Below are 23,579 nucleotides of genomic sequence, written 5' to 3'. Positions count from 1 at the left end.
GTACTCCAACAACAGTTTTTTTTAATGAACTAGAAAACTTTAATACACTCATTTGAATGCTGCGTCAAAAAATGCGGCTGACATTATACGAGATTGCGTTCCGTTTTAAATAGTAAATAGTATATCAAAATATAAAGGAACGGCTTCACAGTATACTAAATTGACGTCATACTGTAAAGTGGTCGCAACTCGCAGTGCTCATCGGAATTCGGAACATACCCTTATGTTAATTCTATTATTTACTGCAGTCCCGCCTCTTATTACGTTGTATTTACGTCCTCTTTGTTAGTTAAACTTGAATAATGAATATATTGGCAAGCAAGGTTACCGCCAGAGAAGTTAAATGGATAATAATTGAGATTAAATAAAATAATGTTTTAAATTGTATTAAAGAAACATTTAAAAATGAATGAACCCACAAATTGTATCGAACTATTATCAAATATAAATTTATACACCTACCTTTTTATAATTAATAATATATAACAACTTAGTAAGTTCTTACTAACTTATGTAATTTAATCAAAATCACTAGTGAATCTTTGAAGTTAATCATATGAATTAATGATAATATACTAATAACCAATGTTGTGTGCACTATGGATGATATTTGATCATTAGCTGTGTTGCTGTTTTGTACTGCAGCGAGCAGTCGTACAATCGGCTAGCTATTGTCGGACGTAACGTCTTATTTTATTAGACAAAACAATTTAAATACAATATTTGATTTATATTTAGAACAAGAAACAGACTAACACCATGATAAGTTGGATCAAAATAACACTTATATTGTGTTTATTTGGAACACTAAGAGAAATAAGACCTTCAGAACCATTTGTGACTGAATTTCTGTTGGGTGAATGGAGAAATATAACTGAATCTCAATTAATCCGTGATGTTTATCCTGTAGGCACTTACTCTTACTTAGCACTTCTTGTGCTGGTCTTCTTAATCACTGACTTTTTAAGATTTAAACCGGTAATAATACTATCAGGTAAGTGACAAGTTGATTTGTTATATTATTAGGATTATATTCATTTTAGATTTCATATTCACATGAATTACACATGTGAATTTGGTATAGTGCCCTGCCAGCTGGCAGACTTTCATAGTGATTGGGTGAATAGTGTTTGAGTGAAACATGAATATACACTTTTTATATTCTTATAATATATAGAAATTCTGTCTTAATTATTTTTTCACTATTAAGAGATCATTTGTTTGATAGTCTAATAATCTATATGAACTCTTCAATTTCTCTCCATTTTTGTTGGTATTTAAAGTGTTAAAAGCTTTAAGAAAATAAATATTATTTGATAGGTCTAAGTGGAATCTCGGTGTATGCAGTATTGTTGTGGACAAGCAGCTTAGAATGGCTTATGGTATCTCAAGTGCTGTATGGTCTTTATATGGCCACAGAAGTAGCCTACCTCACATACATTTATGCCAAAGTAAGTAAATATTTTTTGGGGTATTTTAACACAGACATGTTGAAGATATTATGTATTTATGATATCTTAAACAAAACATCAGAAATTATAATTGAATAATTGTAAGTGATCAATTTTTCACTGGTTTTGGTATTTGTATATAATATATAACTTAGTGTATGAATTCTCGTTTGGTCATGTGTGAAACAAAAAATCTTTACTATGTAACACTCCACTGGGAGACATCCGCTCACAACAGATAGCCGATTGTTACTGCACTCCCGCTGTACTGTGCATTCCATAGCACTATATCACACAGTTAATGTCACTGTCTATGTCATGACAGTGACAATGATTGTTAACATATACTCAATTCAGACTAGATGTCAATACACTACACTTAGTATATGTAAATCATTCTACATTAATCTAAATTTGTGGCTACCAATGTGTGTTCAGTACAAATGAATTAATGGAGACACAATGTGCACCTCCACACATGCCATGAATAAGGTAGTAGGCATAAGATGTACAAAATGTTGTCATAAATATATTTTCTTATAGAATTTGAAATTTTATAAAATACATTACAAGTAGTATGTTCAATAATTCCTTTAAAAGGCATAAATGGCATATTTCATTTTCTCTAAATTGATTCATTATGAATTCTTTTTTACATTTTTTTTAAGTAAGTATGTACTTCTGTTCCGTTCTTCTCAGGTCTGAGGAGCACTAATTCGAATGGGTGTTTTTGACATTAAATAAGTGATTTTAAATCCTATTTTGAATATAAACATTTGAATTTTAATATGAAACTAATAACTTATATGAAAGTAACAGTGACTTTATTATGCCATATAAATTCAATTCATTTCCCTGTGCAACTCCATGGGGTGTCTACATGAATGTTAATAATTATTAAATTTTTTTTTATTCAGGTAGACCCAGCAAAGTATCCTCAAGTGTCATCATACACACGAATTGCAGCACTGACCGGTAGATTTTTGTCTGGTGCCTCATCACAGCTTCTTACACATTTTAATATACTGGATTACAGAGAACTTAATTACATAACTTTTACAGGTTTGTGTTGTATTATTATTATTTTATAATCGCCGCATGTTTAAAGTGGGACGGCCGCCATCTTAGTGACGCCATTTCCGGGCAGTCCCTTAAAAAATCACCAATCAATAGCTCCATAAAACATTTTGTTAGAAAATCACTGCAATTCTGTTTTCTTTTATTCTGAATACCATTATTGTGATTTATATAACCTTGTAAAAATTTTTAATGGCAGGAAATGTTTGTGACATCATAATGTGATCCAAATTTGAATTCAGAAAAGTAAAATATTGATTTATTAAATTGCAACAGTATTTATGCCTAGACTAGTTCTAGGTATGAGCAGTCTAAGTGTTAGTAATCTTATCCAAATGATTTCTTGATGGTAGGATTCACCAATCTCGCTGACTATGGAGCAAAGTTAGTGTAACCACACTTTAGGTATTCAAAGGTACAAGGTGAAAAGATTATCACTGTCACCTACTAGTATTTCATTCATTTATTGATTATTAATTACAATAAGGGAAAACAAAACAATTATAAATCCGTTTATTAATATAAATCATTGCCATATTACTTATGTTTTTAGTTAACATTTCAATCTGTTTATTTTAGTGCTTATTTTATTTAAATGTGTGCTACATTTAAATAAAATATAAAGCATGTGTAATCATTTTGTACCAATTTTTACATTTACATCGTTTCATCAGTACCATGAGACGGATGCCAATAAACTTTATTTTAGGAAAAATCGAAAAATAGTAATGAAAAATTATTGTGGTGTCTAGGGAGTTATTGAATGACTTTAATATATAAGAATATCTTTCATTAACGTAATATCACAGAGTTATCTTAATACATCTCACAATCATAAATTGATATGGCATATCAGATTCAGACAAATTTATTACATTAATTAAATGCACTGATAAAGGCTTCAGATGTTCCATTCAGATGCTTACCAGTGAAAGATTTATATATGAAACGGCTAAACCAATTATTTCGAAAATTTGTGTGTATATCTATTATTGTATGTATAGTATGTTTTGATACCCCTAAATGATAAGGGTCACTAACCCCTAAATAGTTTTTTTTTATTTTTTTTGAATAATCCAGCATTAAAAATACATGCAACTTCAAATTTTCACCCATCTACCATCACCTATCTTTGTATCGCGATTTTCCATCCACAGATACGGAATAGAGTTGCAAGATGGCAATCGAATATAATGATTATTGTACCCCAAAAATTTTAATTATTGAATTTTTTTAATTACGTTATATGGCAATACAACGTTTGCTGTGTCAGCTAGTAATATATATAAGTATATACCTACCTCCATATAGTGAAACAGTAAAGCCAGCTCCACATTCACGCAAGTTACTCGCCTATAATCTCAGCAAGTATGTCAGCGAGATTATCGGCGAGAACTTCTTTGGGTACACACTCGCACGGTTCTCAAGATAGTTCTCACACTCGATGACGATTGACGTAGAAGTAACTGCTGCCTATTTTTTTTTGTTTTTTTAATTCATCAATGTGTAATTCCATCAAGGCGCCAATACGTTTTCACGCATCGTGGATTTTAGATTATTTTTATAATCTTTTAAAATAATATTCCACAAAATCAGTTCTGCTTCAAAATATTCTAAGAATGTCAATTCTCGTTCGGTTGTCCAAATCCAGCTCATATTGATGCTCAGTAAATCCCACGCAACACTGTTATGATAGACGAATCTCTCGCTACTGACTCTGGGAAACATGCGAGTGTGGAGTCAATAGAAGTTCCCGCGTTTTCGTCACCACAGACTGGAAATAAAGCGAACACCCTCAGGCTCTCTAATTATAAATGTTTATTGTACGATATAACATTGTTATCCATACTTTTATTAAAAAGAGCAAGCTGAGTTTCTTGCGCCCGTTGTTCTCAGGTCTGAGGCACGCTATTTCGTATGGATGGTATTTTAAATCCTATTTTGAATAGAAATGTTTAAATTTCAAAATAAATATTAGGAAATTTGTCTTAAGAGTTTCAGTGTATTTTGAATAGGTGGTAGTCTTTGACGTTCAATAAGTGATTTTGAATCCTATTTTAAATAAAAATATTTAAATTAGAATTTGTCTCTCGCCAAAAAACCGACAAAAATTGAAGAACAATGAGAGTTCCATATTCACGTTTCTCGTGTTTTTCTTGACATTCTCGGATGAATGTGCAGCGGGCTTGTGAATCGATTCCACGCGTTATCTCGCGTGAATGTGGAACCGGCTTAAGCGTTCCGTATCAGTTCATGAAAATATTATTATTTCATATTATTACTCTCGATATGATAAATTGTCTTATGCACTCACCGTTCTGTTTCAATATCCTTGTCAATTAAAATTATCTTATTGATAAAAAAACTATTTAATAAGTACTTTAAAATTGTTATTGTTTACATACAACTGCGCTGATATAAATGTTCCATAATGATGTAGGTTCGTCAGTTGGAGTTCAGTAATTGTTATCTCAATGAGAATTTATTGTTACCTATTGATAGTTTTTTTTTTTATATAAGAGAAGGGCAAACGAATGTACGGCATAATGCTTTGTAATGCCTACCTGTTACAAATATTACGATTAAGGTACTTAAAGACTGTTGCTTCTCAATATACCCTTGATAAGGTTCTTTATGTTAATAAGCACATTGACGATTTTTCTAGAAACTGATAATCATAATGTTACCATGAGGAACAAATATAAACATGTTATGCCTACTACTCGGTTAAATCGAGTTAGTAAGCCTTTTATTAGGCGATGTAGATACATGCTTATACAACATGATCCCAGAAAATGGACAAAACAACGTGTTATGAAATTTAAAAGAATTGCTTAAAAACGTTTGTGTGGTAAAGGTAACTATAACATAAATAATTTTCTTAATGATACCACAGACTATGAATGGAGCGAACACCCTTAGGCTAATTAATTATAAATGTTTATTGTTCGAAATTACATTGTAATCCATAGTTTTATTAAAAAAAAAACCCGCTGAGTTTCTTGCGCCCGTTGTTCTCAAGTCTGAGGCACGCTATTTCGTATGGATGGTATTTTAAATCCTATTTTGAATAGAAATGTTTAAATTTCAAAATAAATATTAGGAAATTTGTCTTAAGAGTTTCGTAACCAATAGGAGCACTTTTACGAAACAGTCTGCTCTCCATATGTCAGTCTCTAAACTGAATGTCTCATAAACCGCGATAGAAAGGCAGCTGAAATTTTGACAGATCTGAGAGCCTATGTAACATAGATAACACGGGCGTTGTATAGATGAACTGACGGCCCGAAAAGTTTTTTGCTACTTCTTCTTATTAGCTCAACCCTTTACCAGTAGCAGTAGATTCAATAAGAAGAAATATTTTTTTTCATACATTCATAAGTGTCATATCCGTGACCTACATGAATAAAGTGATTTTGATTTGATTTGAAAATGGGTGACCAATTTTTATTTGTCAATATATTAGCTAATTCCATGCGTGGGCTGACTATTTAGAACTTGTCAATAAAAATGCGTTACAATTTATTCGTTTTCCTTTTTTATCTGGCCGTATCTTTGTTAGAGATTTATCGTTGTAAATGTATCGTTGATTTACACGCTGTGTTTATTTGATCGAAGTAAAAGTCTACGCAAACGCAAGCATAAAAACAGTCTTAGAAAAACGAAACAAACTTAAATACCTTATAATCAATGATACTGAGGTTTATAATTAGACTTACTAAGTAGCTAGTTTTAATATTTGTTATCGTGCTAGTTTTGAGGTAGTTTTGGCCTTGGCAGAATGGTTTCCGACCATATATCGACAAGTAAATAGCTAAGTATTTGTGAGGGTAAACTTATTTTCAATGGATTATTAATGCACCGCACCTGCGAACTGAGTACGATTTAAAATAAATCTTATTAGCAGGCAGTTAAAGTAGCTATTTCTCTCAAAGATGTAACTGAGTTAACCTTCTGTAACTCCTCTTTATTCTGTGACATAAATATAATCAAAGCAAATAAAAACTATGTGTTAAAATGGCTTTACTCACGTTTTTGTCGGTGTCGGTACCGACTAGTTTCGGACCATTCGGAGGTGCTGCATCAGGGTGAGTGGTAGGTTCGCGGTAACGTCCCACCTCTTACTGCGGACTTGAGCTCGTAGACTCACCCTGATGAAGGACCTCCGAATGGTCCGTAACTAGTCGGTACCGACACCGACAAAAACGTGAGTAAAGCCGTTCAAACAGATAATTTAATAATGACTCACGAAAGTTTTAATAAAATTAATTGCTAACCATATACAAACTGTTTTTGTTGGTGATAAAGTTAAATCAAATGTTCACAGCTCAAATACTCGCGACCTTCTGGGCGTTCTGGTTACCATCAGTTCCTTATGGGATCTATTTTCATCGGAGGATCTCACCTTCTTCGGATATTGACTCTCCCACTGAAAAGCACGCGATTACACAGGAGACCACTAAGGTGAAATAGAAAAAAAAATCTTTTGTTGCTTGACTTTTATAAACATTTTTTTTCTTTCAGTACCAAAAGTCAAGCAAATTTTTTCCTTATTAACGGAAGCGAAAAGTCCTTTTCTCACTAATTTTATTTTTTGTTACTCTTTGAGTACAGATCACAGAAAGAACTCTCTTAATACAATAATAAAGAAAGAGGGTGAAATATTAATATTATTCGTACTCTAAAGACCTTTCAATTCATCATGTGCAGAATAGCACAGAATAAAGTAGAGTAGTACAGAAGGTTCACTTAGTAACACATTTCAAAGAAATAAATACGTTAGCTATGCCGGTTAGTAAGATTCATTTTAAACCGTAGTCAATTAGCAGCGGGTTGCATTCGTAATACATCGAAAATTAGTTTACCCATATATTAGGCATAGGTACATCATGCACAGGGCAGAGGCGCGCAAAAAAGACGGGAGGCGCCATTTCCACGCTACATATGCTACGCTGTCAGCAATATCATTATATTGATTAGTTCATGTGTTAACAAGCACTACCAACGTCATGGAGCCATAAGATATCCCATCATATAATTAAATTACTGTCTTAGTAATGTTATTTTAAAACATTACATCTTCAGTTCAAATATGATTTAATAAATAACTAGGTATAAAAGGATATAATATTCAGATCTTGTCTTAAATTAACTTTAATTTGATTCGTGTAAGTTTGCACCCTATGTAAGTAAAGTAGAGTGCTGAGTTCGAATATTCATTACTTATTGTGAATTATAAGTGGCAACTCTGTCCAAATACAGTGATTATAAGAATTGTGTTGGTTTAAATTACCACACCGTTCTACAATAGCTATTTACTTCTGGTTTTAAGGTCGAGAATCTAACCAACTAGGCCAAAGCTAACATAAAATTCGCACGATATAAGAGGAAATAATAACCTCATTACTTTGCCTAGTTAGGTGTCTGTGTAATGTGTAAGATTGTTTTGTTTTTCCAAGCCTTTTATTGCTTCTGCATGTTTGAGCAAAAAGCGGCACATTGCGAGGGGTAATAGACAACCGTATTGATAGGTATATTTTCGTACTTGAGTTGCCGAGTGACACACGCCTGTCAAAAAGGGAGAGTTATAAACCTTTATTATGTCGGGTTTATTCTGAACCTTTAGGTATTTATTTAACCTTCAACTATGTGACATATTAAGATGGACATTTCAAGTACAAAAAGAAGGTTATTAACCTTTACTCTCTCCAACATACTTAGTTAATCCATTATTATAAAGGTACCCAACCAGCTCTACTTGGTGTAAGTTATTTCATGTAATACGAGGACTAACTACCAGTGGGAGGCTCCTTTGCACAGGATGCCGGCTAGGTTATGGGTACCACAACGGCGCCTTCTTCTGCCGTGAAGTAGTAATGTGTAAAGATTATTGTGCTTCGGTCTGAAGGGCGCCGTACCTAGCTATTGAGATTACTGGGCAAATGAGACATGACATCTTATGCCTTATCAATACCAAAAGCCAATAGAGGCAGAGTTTTCAAGTTGTTACTCGCGATGGATCGGATATACCCTGCGGAAAGCAAAAGAACAGATACAGACAAAGAAACCAAAACAGACAAGATTAGCATCCACTAGGGAATTGTTCCGTAAATAGGAACTCTAGAGCCTTAGAATTAGTTGGCACGAGGAATCTTCCATCAAGCTATTTAATAAGTTTTATTGTACTTAACCATATTTTTATGAAAATAAAAGAAGCCCGCCGAGTTTCTTGTGCCCATTCTTCTCAGCTCTGAGACATTCTTTTTCGAATGAGTGGTAGTTTTTGACTTTCAATAAGTGATATCAAATGACATATCCCATTTTGAATTTGAAGAATAACGGCCGAAAAATAGAGTGCGATGGATAATCTGTACTAATAGGACCTAGGCCTTCTCTGATTACGGAAACATCACGTGTAGTTAAAGTAAAAACAACACAATCAAAATTCTAACAATGTTCAGCGAACAAAAATGGATATCAACACAGGACATATGCGCTGAGAGAAATTGGAAAAAAGTTCCAAAAACGTTTAGAACATTATAAAACATTAACAAACAGGAGGCCAAATATAGTTTGAAATCTGGTAGCTTATCGGATGCTATACACATTCTGTTTAAAAGGTGCGTAAAACCATTGGTCCTGCAAGGCTGAATATTTAAGATTAGACTAGCTGACCCGACAAACGTTGTTTTGCCATTTAAATTAAGTACTTATCTCAGTTAATTGAGTGAATTATTTGTTTTGCCAATATATAGGTATTACTAAGTTACAAAGTATAGGTTCCGGATATGTAATCACCAACATATCATATACTGAAACCTCCGAAACACTTATCTTATGGTATAAGTATTATTTCAATCGGTTCAGTAAATTTCCCAGTATAACCGAGAAAAATTAAAGTCAAATAAACTTAATTCAATGAGGCTTAAACTAAGCACCTATGAATCGCCTTTATAAATATTTCTTTTAAATTACTGAATCTACCATATGTTGGGAAAAAGTAGAGCTCGTGATATGAAGAATACAAGAAACTCAACGGCCATTTTTTTTTCAATCTATAGAGTATTTTACAATGGCTGTAATATAATAACTTAGTTTGTAAAGTGCTGCATCTAATATTTGAATCGTGTTTAAATAATATCAAATATTTCATAAAAAGTAATAAAGAATAATCTCTGTAAATATAAATTATATCGTATATTGGATGCATCAACTTTTAGAGCTTGAATACATTGTTTGTGTAAGGATCATTAGTAATTGCATCCAAGTTAGAAGACAAGATGATTTAGATCAAATCAAAATCAATTTATTTATCTAGGTCACGGAAATGACACTTTTGAATGTCAAAAAAATTTTTTTTTCTTATTGAATTTACCGCTACTTTGTAAAGGTTTCAGATAATGAGAAGAAGTTGTTAGAAACTAATTGCCACTCTAACATTAGAGAATATAGAATGTAATGATATGATATTCGTTTATTTGCAGCAATCGATGAGGTCCGAGGTGTTGGAGGCAGCTTCGCTGATATCGCGTCACGCCCGCACGGCGTACACGCGGCCTAAAGTCCTGGTGTGGTCGGCGCTGTACGCCGTAGCTCTGGCGCTGTTTGTGCAGACGCAGACTTATGTGCAGATGTTGTGGATACAGATTCAGGAAGAGAGCAATTCGCCGGTATCACGGTTTTACTTATTAATTTGTTTTAATAGTATGATATTAATAATAATATTGACACACTTTTACACAAATTATCTTGACCAAAATTATGCTTCGCCTGTACTATGGGTACAAGACAACGATATATTTAATACGATATACTTACTTAAACATACATATAAACATCCATGACTCGGAAACAAACATCCATATACATCATATAAATGATTGCACCTACCGGGATTCGAACCCGGGAAGTCACTGACATAGTCCAAATGATTGCGAAACTGAAGTGGCAGAGCACATAGTTCGGTAGATGGACGTTGTGGCATTAAAGTCCTCGAATGGCGACCACGTACCAATTATGTGGTCAAGATCGCCGGAATACGTTGGACGAGGGCAGCGCACGACCGATCATCGTCGAGGTCTTTGGGGGAGGCCTTTGTCCAGCAGTGGGCGTCTTCCGGCTGATATGATGATAAATAATCTTCATAGTTCTCATTCTGCTGCAACTCTGAAGGGGTCCCATCAGTAGTGCCGGCCATTTAGGTCCGTATTTAAAAAAATAAAAAATATATCTAAGTGTACACATAACTTACAAGGTTACACATCCTAAAGAATTATCAAGAGTAAAATTTAAAGAGATAAACATTTTGACTGTTGCATCTCAATCAATATATTATAATATAATATTCATAAGCACATAAGGGATTTACCCTAACTCTATTTTGTGTTATGATTGTGATTTTACAGACTGGTGTCATGGTAACCTATCAAAGATAAGTAACCATTCCAGAAAAAAAAAACACGTTGTATTAATCCGCGTTAGATAAGGATTCAAAAAACTGATTGTTTTACGAAAACATTTACAAACACTTTACTTCCTTTCCGAGTCCAGAATCCAGTATCAGAAAAAGATAAATAGTTGTTTCGTATCATGACGATGTCAGACGTAGCCGCCATTTTGTGTAATTAATGAGTATTGGTATTTATTTTGAAATAATCAGGTTCCTAGCAAAAAACTCAGTAAAGTTAATAGAAATACAGTACGGTTCTATATTTATTTTAGTTACATGAACTATACAATTTTAATTGCTTTTACTTTTGATTTGTTTTAAATTTTGTGTTCTTTTTGGAATATTTTTAGTTATAATTATTAGAAATAATAATGCTTAAAAACTATTAAATAATTCACTTCTATTTATTTTTAAAACTTATTATCAAATATATTAATTCAAACAAATACACTATTTCAACAATACACAGTATATACACATTGAACTTTTCACTAAATCCATTCAATTTCACTTGTAAGATACACACAGCACTACTGTTACAAAATACGTCAGATATGCATAAGCATTTTGGTGACGCGAACTCACGAGATTTCACCCATCCATAAAGTGTCTAACTATATATATTTATTTTTTTAATTATTTATTTATGGCGTGCGCCAGTCATGAGCATGTTGGTGACGCGAACCCATAAGCTCCCCTACCAAAAAGTGCTTGTAGTGTATTGACATCTAGTCTGAACTGGACAGTGACATTAACCGTGTGACGTTAAGTGCTATATAAGGAATGCACAGCGAGAGTGCAGTTCCAATCGGCTATAGGTTGCGAGTGGACGTTCCCGGGTGTAGTGCTACATAAGTAAAGATTAGTTGTTTCACTCGTGACCAAATGTGGAACATTACAGTGCTCAACGCGGCTAAAGAAGTTTTCACTTCAAATTTTATAAAAAGTCTGTGTTCAGGTTGCGTACAACGGAGCTGTAGAAGCAGTACAGACGCTTCTTGGAGCGTTGGGCGCCTTCACGGCGACTTATTGGTCGTGCGCACCGCTGCCAGCCCTCGCCGCGGCGGTACAAGCACTCGCCATGTCCGCGGGAACCTACGTCGCGAACGTGTTCGTGTCGTACCTGGGATATGTCGTCGTTGGTCTACTGTATCACTTCACCATCACTCTAGCCAGGTAACTAACTAAACATATTTTGCATTTCAGACTGCAGAGAAATATTTTAATTAAATAAAACATCTTATTATCGTCGAAAGAAGCTACTTAAACTAGATTATAATGAAACTGAATTTTTTTAGCCCCAGTAACTATTATCTCAATTAAATATAGATAGATATGTAGGTTCATATCTTTTAGCTTTATACAGGGTGTCCCGTAATCAGTGGACCAACGGGATACCCGTGATAGGGGTGGTCATCATCTATCGAAAACACCAAATTTTTCTGTTCTAGGGCCAGTAGTTCAAAAGATATGATTTTTTAAGCATTATTTTGAAAATTCTACCCTTATCAACACAAAAGTTGAAAAAAAATATTTTTTATTTTTATTTTGCCCTGTTTCTTAACTTAAGGTGGCTGAGGAAACATGTGTCTTCACAATTAAATCCATTTTTGTGAATAAATATTGCCAAATTGAAAATTAAAAACCAAAACATGCGCAAATATCAAATAACTAAATTTGGAACGTGATGTTTGAAGCAAGCTAGTGCAAAAAAAATGTATGACAGCCTTGCGGACCATTATTTAAAAAACATCTGCAGTTCATACTGATTCCAAAAAGGTATAACAATATTACATTTTACAAAAAAAATAACTTAATAACCAATTTTAGACTCCAATTGCGAGAAACATTTAAGCGCTATCTATTCTGAGAATTATTTTGTTATCGAGAGAGAGATAACACAATATGCTATCTCTTTCTCGCTCAGGTACCTTTTTCGTTTACGGGGTCCTATTGGCCGACGCCTATGATCCCCACACCCTAATTTTTCAAATTATTCTTAGTTTCATCAGAGACTTGCTCATAGCTCGTAGCTGCACACGTGTTTTTTACTTCGCTACCATTACGACTCTTTTTTTTGGTGACTGACGCTTGAATTGGACCTTGTTTGTCTTTGTGATTTGGATACTGTTTGCCCGGATTTTATAAAATGCCTAATACCTATACTCCTCGTGAATATGCTGAGATGTATTTTATTTACGGTCTGTGTAATGCAAACGCTCGGCAAGCAGCCCGTACGTATCGTGAGCGCTATCCTAATCGCGACCGCTATCCGGATCATCGAATTTTTCTCCGTGTAAATAACGCGTATTTAGAAGGCAGAATTCCCGGAGCTGCAAACAACGTGGGAAGACCTAGAAGAGTCGATGAACTTCAAATACTGGCCGAAGTGACAGAAGAACCTTCTACGAGTGTTCGTCGTATTTCAAGACGTACTGGTATAGCAAAAACAACAGTACATCGCATTTTAAAAAGAAACAGTTTATACCCTTATCATATTCAACGAGTGCAGGCACTATTACCTGCTGATTATCAACGGAGGATAGATTTTTGTGCAGAGATGCTTCGCCGATGCCGACAAGATCCACTATTTTTCAATTCAATATTATGGAGCGATGAATCGTGTTTTAAAAGAGTTGGAGTGTTTAACATTCATAATTTACATGAATGGGCTGTTGTGAATCCACGTATTGTACGAGAAGATAGATTCCAGCACCAGTTTGGAGTCAATTTGTGGGCTGGAATCTTAGATGGTAAACTTATTGGTCCATTTGAGCTCCCACCGAGGCTTAATGGTGCTCGGTACTTGCAATTTTTAAGAAATGACTTAAGTAATTTATTAGCAAATGTACCACAGGAGGTATGTGAGAGGATGTGGTTACAGCATGATGGCGCACCCGCTCATTATTGCAGACAAGTGAGGGAATATTTAAACGAGTCTTACCCAAGTAGGTGGATTGGACGAGGAGGTACAATCCCATGGCCAGCTCGATCACCTGATCTTAATCCATTGGATTATTTTTTATGGGGATATTTTAAAGAATCCGTATATGAAACCGTTAACGATAACGAAAGACAGCTAAGACAAAAACTGAATGTGGTGAGTGAAAAAGTCAAAAATAATGAAAGGGCGTTAAAAAGTTTAAAAAGAAATTTTATAAGAAGATGCCGGCTATGCCTTAGAGTAAGAGGAAGACATTTCGAACATTTATTATAAGAAATAAATAAAAAAATTCTAACTATTTACTTTTGTTTTATTGTAAATTCCGCCAAGAAATTGCTATCTAATGTTGATTTAAAATAATTATTGTCTTTTATTGTTTCACAATAATGATTAATTATACCTTTTTGGAATCAGTATGAACTGCAGATGTTTTTTAAATAATGGTCCGCAAGGCTGTCATACATTTTTTTTGCACTAGCTTGCTTCAAACATCACGTTGCAAATTTAGTTATTTGATATTTGCGCATGTTTTGGTTTTTAATTTTTAATTTGGCAATATTTATTCACAAAAATGGATTTAATTGTGAAGACACATGTTTCCTCAGCCACCTTAAGTTAAGAAACAGGGCAAAATAAAAATAAAAAATATTTTTTTTCAACTTTTGTGTTGATAAGGGTAGAATTTTCAAAATAATGCTTAAAAAATCATATCTTTTGAACTACTGGCCCTAGAACAGTAAAATTTGGTGTTTTCGAGAGATGATGACCACCCCTATCACGGGTATCCCGTTGGTCCACTGATTACGGGACACCCTGTATATTAGTGAAACCCATAAACGTACCCATAAACCCTTCATATGCAAACCGCACTGCAAGGCCCTTATAATCAAGCGCAGTTAGAATGGGACAGGCGGCCATCTTGTGACGTCATAATGACGTTAGCTCCAGGCAGACACTTTAATAATCACCAATCAGAAGGTCCAATATTGTTGAAGTAAAATATTCTTTGGGCGCGCTGAGAAGTTTATTATGTGGGTATTGAATGATATTTAGCTGTCATACTCATTTGGGTAAAGTGGAATCGAATCAACTAAGAAGTTCTCGCTTGATGAGCGTTGCTGATTTCGTATTATAAACCTAGCCTTGATGAAGTTTTCACTTCTGTAGTGTGGTAACCCTATGCTCGAAAAAAACAAAAAAGTACAAAATCTACTGCGGGGATTGATTCCGCAAATCGTTGTTTGATATTATATACTTTAAACCACGGACTAGAAAAAAAGAAGGACTCCGCGCCGTGGTATTAGCAAGTCAAGCACCTTTATGCTAGTGTGTGTGCGGTTACGGGGGATACTAATTACACAATTTTTTCTCCCTTAAAGAATCATATATCCACAAATACTTTTATATTATTGTTTTTACACTTCTTCACAACGATGGCAAATCTCATAATGGCGGCCCATCGGCTTGTATTAGTGTAAGTGTATGCGTGGAGCTATGTATTTAGACGTTAACTGGCTTGTTTTGTTGCCTCACTGTTATGTAAGGTGACACGGAGTCCTTATTTTTTTACTCGTCCGTGACTCTAAACAAGAGACTTGTCAAAACCTGTTTATAATTATTTATAATATGTTATGCCCGCTCCAGACTCTTCGTGAGGCTACACGAGGGAACGGGAGTGTCGGAGTGAGGTCGGTGCGCTCATGTTTCCTCATCTTACCTCTCCTCGCCTCGCTGTCGCTCCGGTTTGTGTCGGTTTTTCGGGCGCGAGTCAAAGACGCGATGGCCCGAAGCGAGACAATAAATCTCACTCTCGCCCTCCCTCTTTTTATTGTTGATTGCTGAGAGTGTGTGTGTGTGTGCCATTTTTTATCATGACGGATACGTTACGATCTTGCACCACTATTATGGAATTATATCAAAAGCAACCAATTATAGTTATTTATAAATATAATATTAATATTTGGAGTTAGCTAATTCCAATCATATGAATCGTGTCCATCTTGTAGTAGACGTTGGGGCCAATGAATCGAGAGTGTACATGGCTAGCTTTACTCTGCCTCCATTCGAGAAGTTTCGAGAGCCTTTAGGAGGCGCCTCGTGAGAGTCTTTTTTTATGATAATAAGGGCCGAGACGATCAGGACGTTCAGCTGATGGTAATTGATACTTGAAAAACCCTAAAATTTCTGAGTGGTACTACAATTGCGCTCGTCACCTTGAGACATAAGATGTTAAGTCTCATTTGCCCAGTAATTTCACTAGCTACCGCGCCTTTCAGATCGAAACACAGTAATGTTTACACTATCTTCCCACTATTCTTGAGTCTGGAGCGAGCATTATAATATTAGTTTAAGCCTAATTGATAATGAGTGTGCTTTTTAATTTCAGTGCAAAAATAGCAAGTCAACTTAGCGATGAAAGTTGCTTTGGCCTGATATTTGGTATCAACACGCTTATAGGGACCGGCCTACAGTCTCTAATGACATTGATTCTCATACAAAAACTGCAACTATCAATATTCACACAGTATTACTGTCTTAGCGGCCTGTTCTTATTGTTAGCATTGATTTGGACGATCGGTTGGATGCTACAAATGTTTCGACAAAAACAATGTATTATTGTAAGTGATAATAATTATTCTATCTAGGATCAAACTTATTTAATATTTTTATTTGAGTAGATAAAGATTAAAGACTTAGAAAAACAAGACTAGCATTCCAGATGATTTTGATACTAATTATTAATTTTGTTGTTAAAAATTGTACTTACCTATTTATTATTAACGTACTATAAAAAACTAGACTCCCAAGCGCCTATTAAAATGTGACAAAAATTTCTGAGCGGCGTTATATATACGCATACAAAAACTTATACAGATAACATTAAAACATTCATTCAAATTAACAGTTTCGTGCAGTAATGTTCAAATTCAAAGTACTAAGTATTATGGTATCAAGTATTATTATGGTCGCCGATGTATTTTGTTTTAGCAATTGAAATGTTATTATTTAGTAACATCATTAAAAGGTCAATTGAATTACATGATTCTGTTAATTTAAACGGGCACTTGCGTGAAATACGATATTCCATCGTTTTCAAGTTTAGATATGCTGTTATTTGGACCGTTTTTCACTGAACACTGTCATTGCGTAGCGTTGTATTCGCGCGGTCAAAACACAACTGAACGAAAACTCTGCCTAATAGATGCACGTAGTCAGAGTTATGCTTCAGACTTTTTTAACGTGTTTGTGAGTATAGTTGTTTATTGTACGTTAATACTATATATACAATATGATTAGTGAGACACTATTTAAATTTTAAGGAGAGTATTCGGTACTCGAGTCTCGTCTAGTTATGTAGGTACTTAGTTTTTGATCAAAATTTCCTATATATAAATGAGGTGTGGATACATCACCGCTTAGTGCGTGACTATTTCGTTAATGGAGCGCAAGCGCCTATAGATCCGTTTGCCCGCGTTCCCGCTTCCTACTTACGCGCCCCGCGATTAGCAGCAAATCCGGGTGTCCGCGCGGTGACAATATACTAAGTAGTCATATTAAAATAATAAATATTTCATTTTCATTTCTTTTCACTCACTACAAATAACTTTAAATTTACTTTGTCTATTAAATAACACCAGTTAATTATTTGTATGGTTTTATTGTTAATTGAAACAAAATTCAAAAACTCCTTGGACCTCTGACCCCAAAACTAGTTTAAACTGTATCTTTGGGGGTAGCTGTATCGGGGTCAGTGATTCCTCGACAAATGAAATATAATTTTAATAAATAAAAATTGAATGTGTTTGTGTGAGTGTGTGTGTCGCCAACTATCAAGTCTGTGAGTATGGACAGTGTCTCACCAATCAAGCTGTATATTACCTTAAATTTGCTTAAGTACTTATGTTAAATTAGTTAATATGTTGTATATTTTTATTAAATGTTTGTTACTGTTGAGTAGTTAGTTAATTTTTTTATTTGGCTCATAGTCGTTTGTTTATTATGTCGGACTTAGCTCAATTGTACTTAATTGGAATGGACTTTAGTTAGGTAGTTTTAAATTGCAATTGTTGCAAGACATTGTTAAAAATTTGATATGGTGCTAATAGAATAATATAATAGGTTATATTAAAAATCTATTATATACAAGATATTTTATTTACTAATTTAAAAAAAAGCTCTGTGCTACAAAACAGCTAGTTAAAGTAAACGTCGAGATTCTTTTACCGGAAACGTCACCTTCGCTACATACTTCGTATGTTTATATATTTGTGTATATATTGTAACTGGTCACTTGGTAAGTATTTGTTTACTTTCATACCCTAGATGGTTTGCATACTTTCATACCTTTCGTCCTTTCTGTTGTTATGAGTAGCCTAAAAAGGATACCTACTGCATTAATTAATTACATGGTTATCAATATCCACATATTTGGCAATTAACAGTAAAGTGATTTAACAATTTAAGAGTTAGGTATTTTTATGTGTGAGTTTCTGATCATTTAAGCAAATATCTTGCCAACCACCGATATAGCCCTATCTATTTAAATTTAATTAAAAAAAAATGGATGTTGTTAACAATATTTTGAAATTAACCATACCTTTTGGTTATACTACCTAAACCTATGGGGCTATTTGATATTCTAATGTTTGTAGGTAGGTACATAAAAACAGACGAACATTCTATAAAATACTTTTTGGAATACGGTATTGTTTATAGGACACACAAAAAATATAATAAATGAAATTAATAATTTTTTTTTATTAAAAATGGCAAAATATTTCAAAATCAAAATTAAATAAGTACTCCAATAGTTAAGCGTATTCGTCGTGGTGCGAGGATAGTTTTAGCACAGAATTTATTAAATAAAATTAAAAAAGCTATCAATGAAAACTGAGAATGTGCTTGGAAGCAGCTGCTATACTTTCCCTTTCAGGTTCACATGCCTATTCCAAACATAAATCGTTCACATCCACACTTAAAAGCAATTGTACAACCACGGCACCACAGAACATATTTTGTAGATCAAGCATTTTAACAGAAATTCGATTCCAGACACATTTAGCTATCTTTGGCAATGTTATGGTCCGGAGTCAAAGTTATTTTATAGAAATAATGTTATCCAGTCTTCTACTGGTTGTCAACAGGCTGATGCACTCGGACCGGCAATATTCAGTCTCGCTATAAATGATCAATTTATTATTAATAACTAATGTTAATGAAATTGTATCTTTGCTGACATATTATATCATAAATTTATTCGATTTTTACGCGCCAAAAACAATATCCATGGATTAGTTATAACATTAAATTACTAATGAAACATCGTGATGATGCACAAAAATTTGCAAAACAAACATAACTTGAGTCACATATTCAATTCTATAAAGAATTAAAACGGTATGTTCCTCAGGCCTTGCATAGGAAAAAGGAAGTGTATTACAATACGTACATTAACTCTAATATTATTAATCCTCAAAAAATGTGGAAACACATAAAACATAATATGCGAATAAAATCAAAAGAACACAACCCATTACCGCCCCACTTAAATGATCCAATTAAAATTATTTCTCACTTCTTGAATATCCCTGGAACTAATCTAGTAACATTATTCACTCTTACGTATTTTGAGTTTCACCGTTTCGGTAACTCAACTTTTGACTTTATGTTTGTTGACGATAATGCTACTCTCATGGCTATAAAAGAGCTCAAGTCGAACGCTATTCATATTGATGACATTTCTCTTGACATGCGGCTCCTCACTCTATCACAGACTTTAACCATACTAACACATATTATTAACATTTCTTTCAAAACTAATACTTTTCCCGACCTTTGACGGCATGCCTTGATTCGTCCTCTGCCAAAAAATGACCTACCACGCAATTTTTCCGACCTAAGACCAATTACTATACTTCCGTGTCCTTCAAAAATTATTGAGTTAAAGCATAAGCAATTGATGAGTTACTTAGAAACTCAAAATATACTACCGGATCACCAATCCGGTTTCAGGAAACAGCGAAGCACAACTAAGGCCCTCATTGACGTAGTAGATAATATTTTAGCAGCGCAACAGGGAAAATAAAGTAATAATCTTAATACTTCTTGATTTCTCACGTGCTTTTGAAACTTTAAATATAAATCTCCTACCTTCCAAGCTAGCCTACTATGGTTTTAGTGAAAATAGTATTAAGTGGTTTGAAAGTTATCTCACTAATAGAACACAGACGGACTCAGTGATAGATGAGCAGGGTAATAAAAAAATTTCAGAACGTGCCAATTTAACGAGGGAAGTTCCCCAGGGCTCTATTTTAGGGCCCCTTATAAAGATAAGGGTTCTATATATTGCTGACATAATTAAAAAATATAACACTGCAATTATCAGATTTACGCTGATGATATACAGCTTTATTTTTCTTGTCCGCTACGCGAAGCCCAACAGGCAATAGATATTATAAATATAGATCTTCATGCAATACTCATGTGGTCTGAAAAAAACTCATTGATTTTAAACCCGGATAAAACAAAGTTTATGATCTTCGGCAATTGTAACGGCTTAGAATTAATTAATGAATACAATGTATGGCTAGTCATTAATGATAAGCATATCGAACGCGTACACGAAGCTCGCAATCTTGGGTTGATAATGGATGAATCCCTATGATTTGAGAAGCATATAAATAAAGTGATTTCCAACAGTTTTTACATATTAAAAGTTTTGTACCAAATTAGACAATTTATAACCACATAACTACGCATACGTCTTTGTAAGGCTCTTGTTCTATCCAAGTTTAACTATACCGATACAGTGTATGGTCCTAGGTTGCTTGGTAGAACAAGAAATTCAATACAAAGAGCACAAAATGCATGTGCTCGTTTTTGCTGGGATATACCGGCCTGACAACAAATTTCTCCATACCTCAAAGAAGTAAATTTTTTAAATATGGATGCTCGTAGACGACTTCATTTAGCTACACTTCTTTTTGGTATTATTATGATTAAAACGCCAACATATTTATATAATAAATTGGAATGGCTAGGTCAGCGCAGCCAGTTAAATTTTTAAACACGGTCCGCTTTCAATGTCCTGTCAGTCCCACTCCATCATTCCGCCTCTTTTAGAGGAAGTTTTAGGTACAGTGCCACCAAGTGCTGGAATGATATACCACCACCGTTTCGCAGCTTGAAGATAGTTGGAACTTTCCGGAAAAAGGTTAAAAGCCGTATGTCTGTTTAATATATAAAGTACATGCTCACAAATTGTGTGCATAAGTTTGATATTCTAGACATATCTATTACTAATACATATTTGGATCGAACTTTTAGTTTGTATTGTTACCAATATTTCTATAACTGCTATTATTTTAATATAACGTTTATATATGTAACTAATTTCTGAACAATAGTACCAAGTTTCAAATTGTCATCTTTTAAAAATAAAACAATTAATGGAACCTTTAATATAACAAAAAATATTTAACAATAGTAGTTGGTCACTCAATGGGTCACCAAGGGGCTGCTGAAAATCAGCGCTGTGTTGGTATTATACCAACGTAGCATGACGCTGAGTCAGTTCCTTTTAATAACAATAACTGCTACACAGTACTTTTAAATTAAGATAATCACAATAATATTATTCATATATTTGTTTTTTTGTCATTTGTATTATTTTTATGTAATTAGTTCTTAATTTTTTTTTCCTCTGTAAGTCTTTTTTTTATTATTCTATGTGGTTTGTGTTTGTTATTAATAAAGTTTTCATTCATTCTATACACCCAATAATTAATTCACTAAACTCTAAATTAAACATGTGATACTTAGATGACGGCACTTTAGGAGGTGAAACAGATACAGTTCTTAAAGATCTCAGTTTTTTGATAGAAAAGTTTTATGAAATTGGTTTAGAGCTAAATTTTTCAAAGTGTGAACTTTTTATCTCAGATTTACGGTACCTTTTCATAGAAGAGATGTGATAATTACCTTACCAGCATTCTTATCTTCTGTTCACAGTGTCAGCACTTTATATGATAAAATAATGTTCCCGTCATAAGGGTCCCTGCCACTGGTGTATGCGGAAACTGATAAGAATGCTTGGAAAGCTACCTGTCCAAGTGAAAATTTCCCTTTAAACATGCGATCACAAAAGCTTTGGGATGAGCCACAGTGCAAATGAATTAAGAAAAGGATTTTATTATCAAGTCACAATATTTCGGATCAGGCTCGTTTTATTGCTGCTAGCGAACGAGATTCAGAACTGGCTTCCACTTGGCGGCCACTCCTTCGACTAACATAGGGACACTTTCCGATAATTCCAGCATCTCAATCGAACAGTTCCCCATATGTGCCGCTGCGGAGGCAATGTAGACAGCCTTGGTCACCATTGCTTATCTTGCCGCCGCAGTGCGGGCCGTCTCTCACGCCTTGCCTCTTGCGTCAGGCCTTTACTACCGTCAACGTGCCGGCTATCCTAGAGCCGAACGGAATTTCACGTGATGATGGTAAGAGGCCTGATGGCATGACGTTGATTTCTTGGAGTCGTGGAAAGCCACTGGAGTGGGATGCGACTTGTGTGGACACGCTAGCCCCCTCTCATATTGAAAATTCATCTAGAGCGGGAGGTGCAGCGGCGGAAACTGCCGAAAACCTAAAGCGGAGGAAATATGCATCACTCGGTGATGGATACATATTTGTTCCCTTTGGGGTGGAAACGATGGGCCCTTGGGGTTCTTCGGCACAAAAACTCATAAAATAGTTATCCAGGCGTCTAACCGATTTAACAGGTACCCAAGATCTGGTACGTAGGTACCTCTGTCAAAGGATAAGTTTGGCCATACAAAGAGGTAACGTTGCCAGCTTCATGGGCTCCATACCTGCCGACAGCCTTCTTAATGGTACTTACTATTTGTAATTAATTAATTTTATTTGATTATTTTTTATATAAATAGCGTTATTAATTATTATTAAGTCATGTGTAAATAAGTTGTAATAAATGTATACTCCAATAAAATAAAAAAGTATTCAATGTAGGTATTTTTTACAATTTTATTATAGGTAATAATATATACATAGGTTCTGAATATGGAAATACTACTTCAAAATTGATTTATTTAGCATATTTTAGTTAGATACAGGGCTTTTAATTTCGCAGAACCTGTGCTAGAGAAGAGTGCCCCTCTTTTCATCAGAATAAAATGCTGACATATTATTAAACAAAATTTTTATATTTGCGTGGCACAATAATAAACAATATATTTTATGAAGCAACTTAAACACTTGTTAGGTTTTGTTATAAGTATGCCAACTGTAACTAAGAACTAAGGCAATTTATAATTTCTTAAACAAGTAATATAGTAAGTATATAAAAATTTTCATTATTCATCAGGTCTTGGATATGTTTGATCACCCAAACCAAACATAATGCCCAATTAGCAACAACAACCAAGTGTAGACAATCAGTAAGTAACACTATACCTGCCACTGAACAAAAGACTGCTGATTATTTAATGAACTAACTTATGGTCACAGACAGTAGTGGGCATATTGACTAGTCACTCTCCTCTGAATAAACATCTGTTCACTATTAACATAACAGACAGTCTATTGTGTTAGACCTGAAATGTGCAGGTGACAGGTGTAGCTAACCAACAGCCACAAATCC

The 23,579-nt window shown here is 34.3% G+C and overlaps 1 protein-coding gene across 3 annotated transcripts; it reads left to right on the top strand.

The window, feature by feature from the left end:
* Nucleotides 1-208: 208 nt before the first annotated feature.
* LOC126965859 (thiamine transporter 2-like) lies at nt 209-18,067 on the top strand. 3 transcript variants are annotated; one of them, XM_050809624.1, is made up of 8 exons: nt 215-493; nt 739-994; nt 1,321-1,451; nt 2,369-2,513; nt 6,856-6,992; nt 10,013-10,198; nt 11,936-12,153; nt 16,308-18,067. In XM_050809624.1, exons 2-8 carry the CDS (start codon nt 760-762, stop codon nt 16,564-16,566), a joined length of 1,311 nt encoding a protein of 436 aa, XP_050665581.1. In that variant the 5' UTR covers nt 215-493; nt 739-759; the 3' UTR covers nt 16,567-18,067. The 3 variants fall into 3 exon arrangements, with proteins under 3 accessions (XP_050665582.1, XP_050665581.1, XP_050665580.1); XM_050809623.1 differs by having other exon boundaries at nt 215-994; XM_050809625.1 differs by lacking the exons at nt 6,856-6,992; nt 16,308-18,067 and having other exon boundaries at nt 209-994; nt 11,936-12,083.
* The last annotated feature ends 5,512 nt before the right edge of the window (nt 18,068-23,579 follow it).

The sequence above is a fragment of the Leptidea sinapis genome, chromosome 9 (assembly GCF_905404315.1).
Source record: "Leptidea sinapis chromosome 9, ilLepSina1.1, whole genome shotgun sequence".
Classification (NCBI taxonomy): Eukaryota; Metazoa; Arthropoda; class Insecta; order Lepidoptera; family Pieridae; genus Leptidea; species Leptidea sinapis.
Note: the sequence above shows the minus strand (reverse complement) of the source record. Positions and strands in the feature narration are given on the sequence as shown.

Coding starts and splice junctions, on each gene's coding strand:
- LOC126965859 (XM_050809624.1), top strand. CDS start 760: ATGATAAGTTGGATCAAAATAACACTTATATTGTGTTTATTTGGAACA. Junction 995..1,320: donor ACCGGTAATAATACTATCAG/GTAAGTGACAAG, acceptor ATTATTTGATAG/GTCTAAGTGGAATCTCGGTG. Junction 1,452..2,368: donor TCACATACATTTATGCCAAA/GTAAGTAAATAT, acceptor TTTTTTATTCAG/GTAGACCCAGCAAAGTATCC.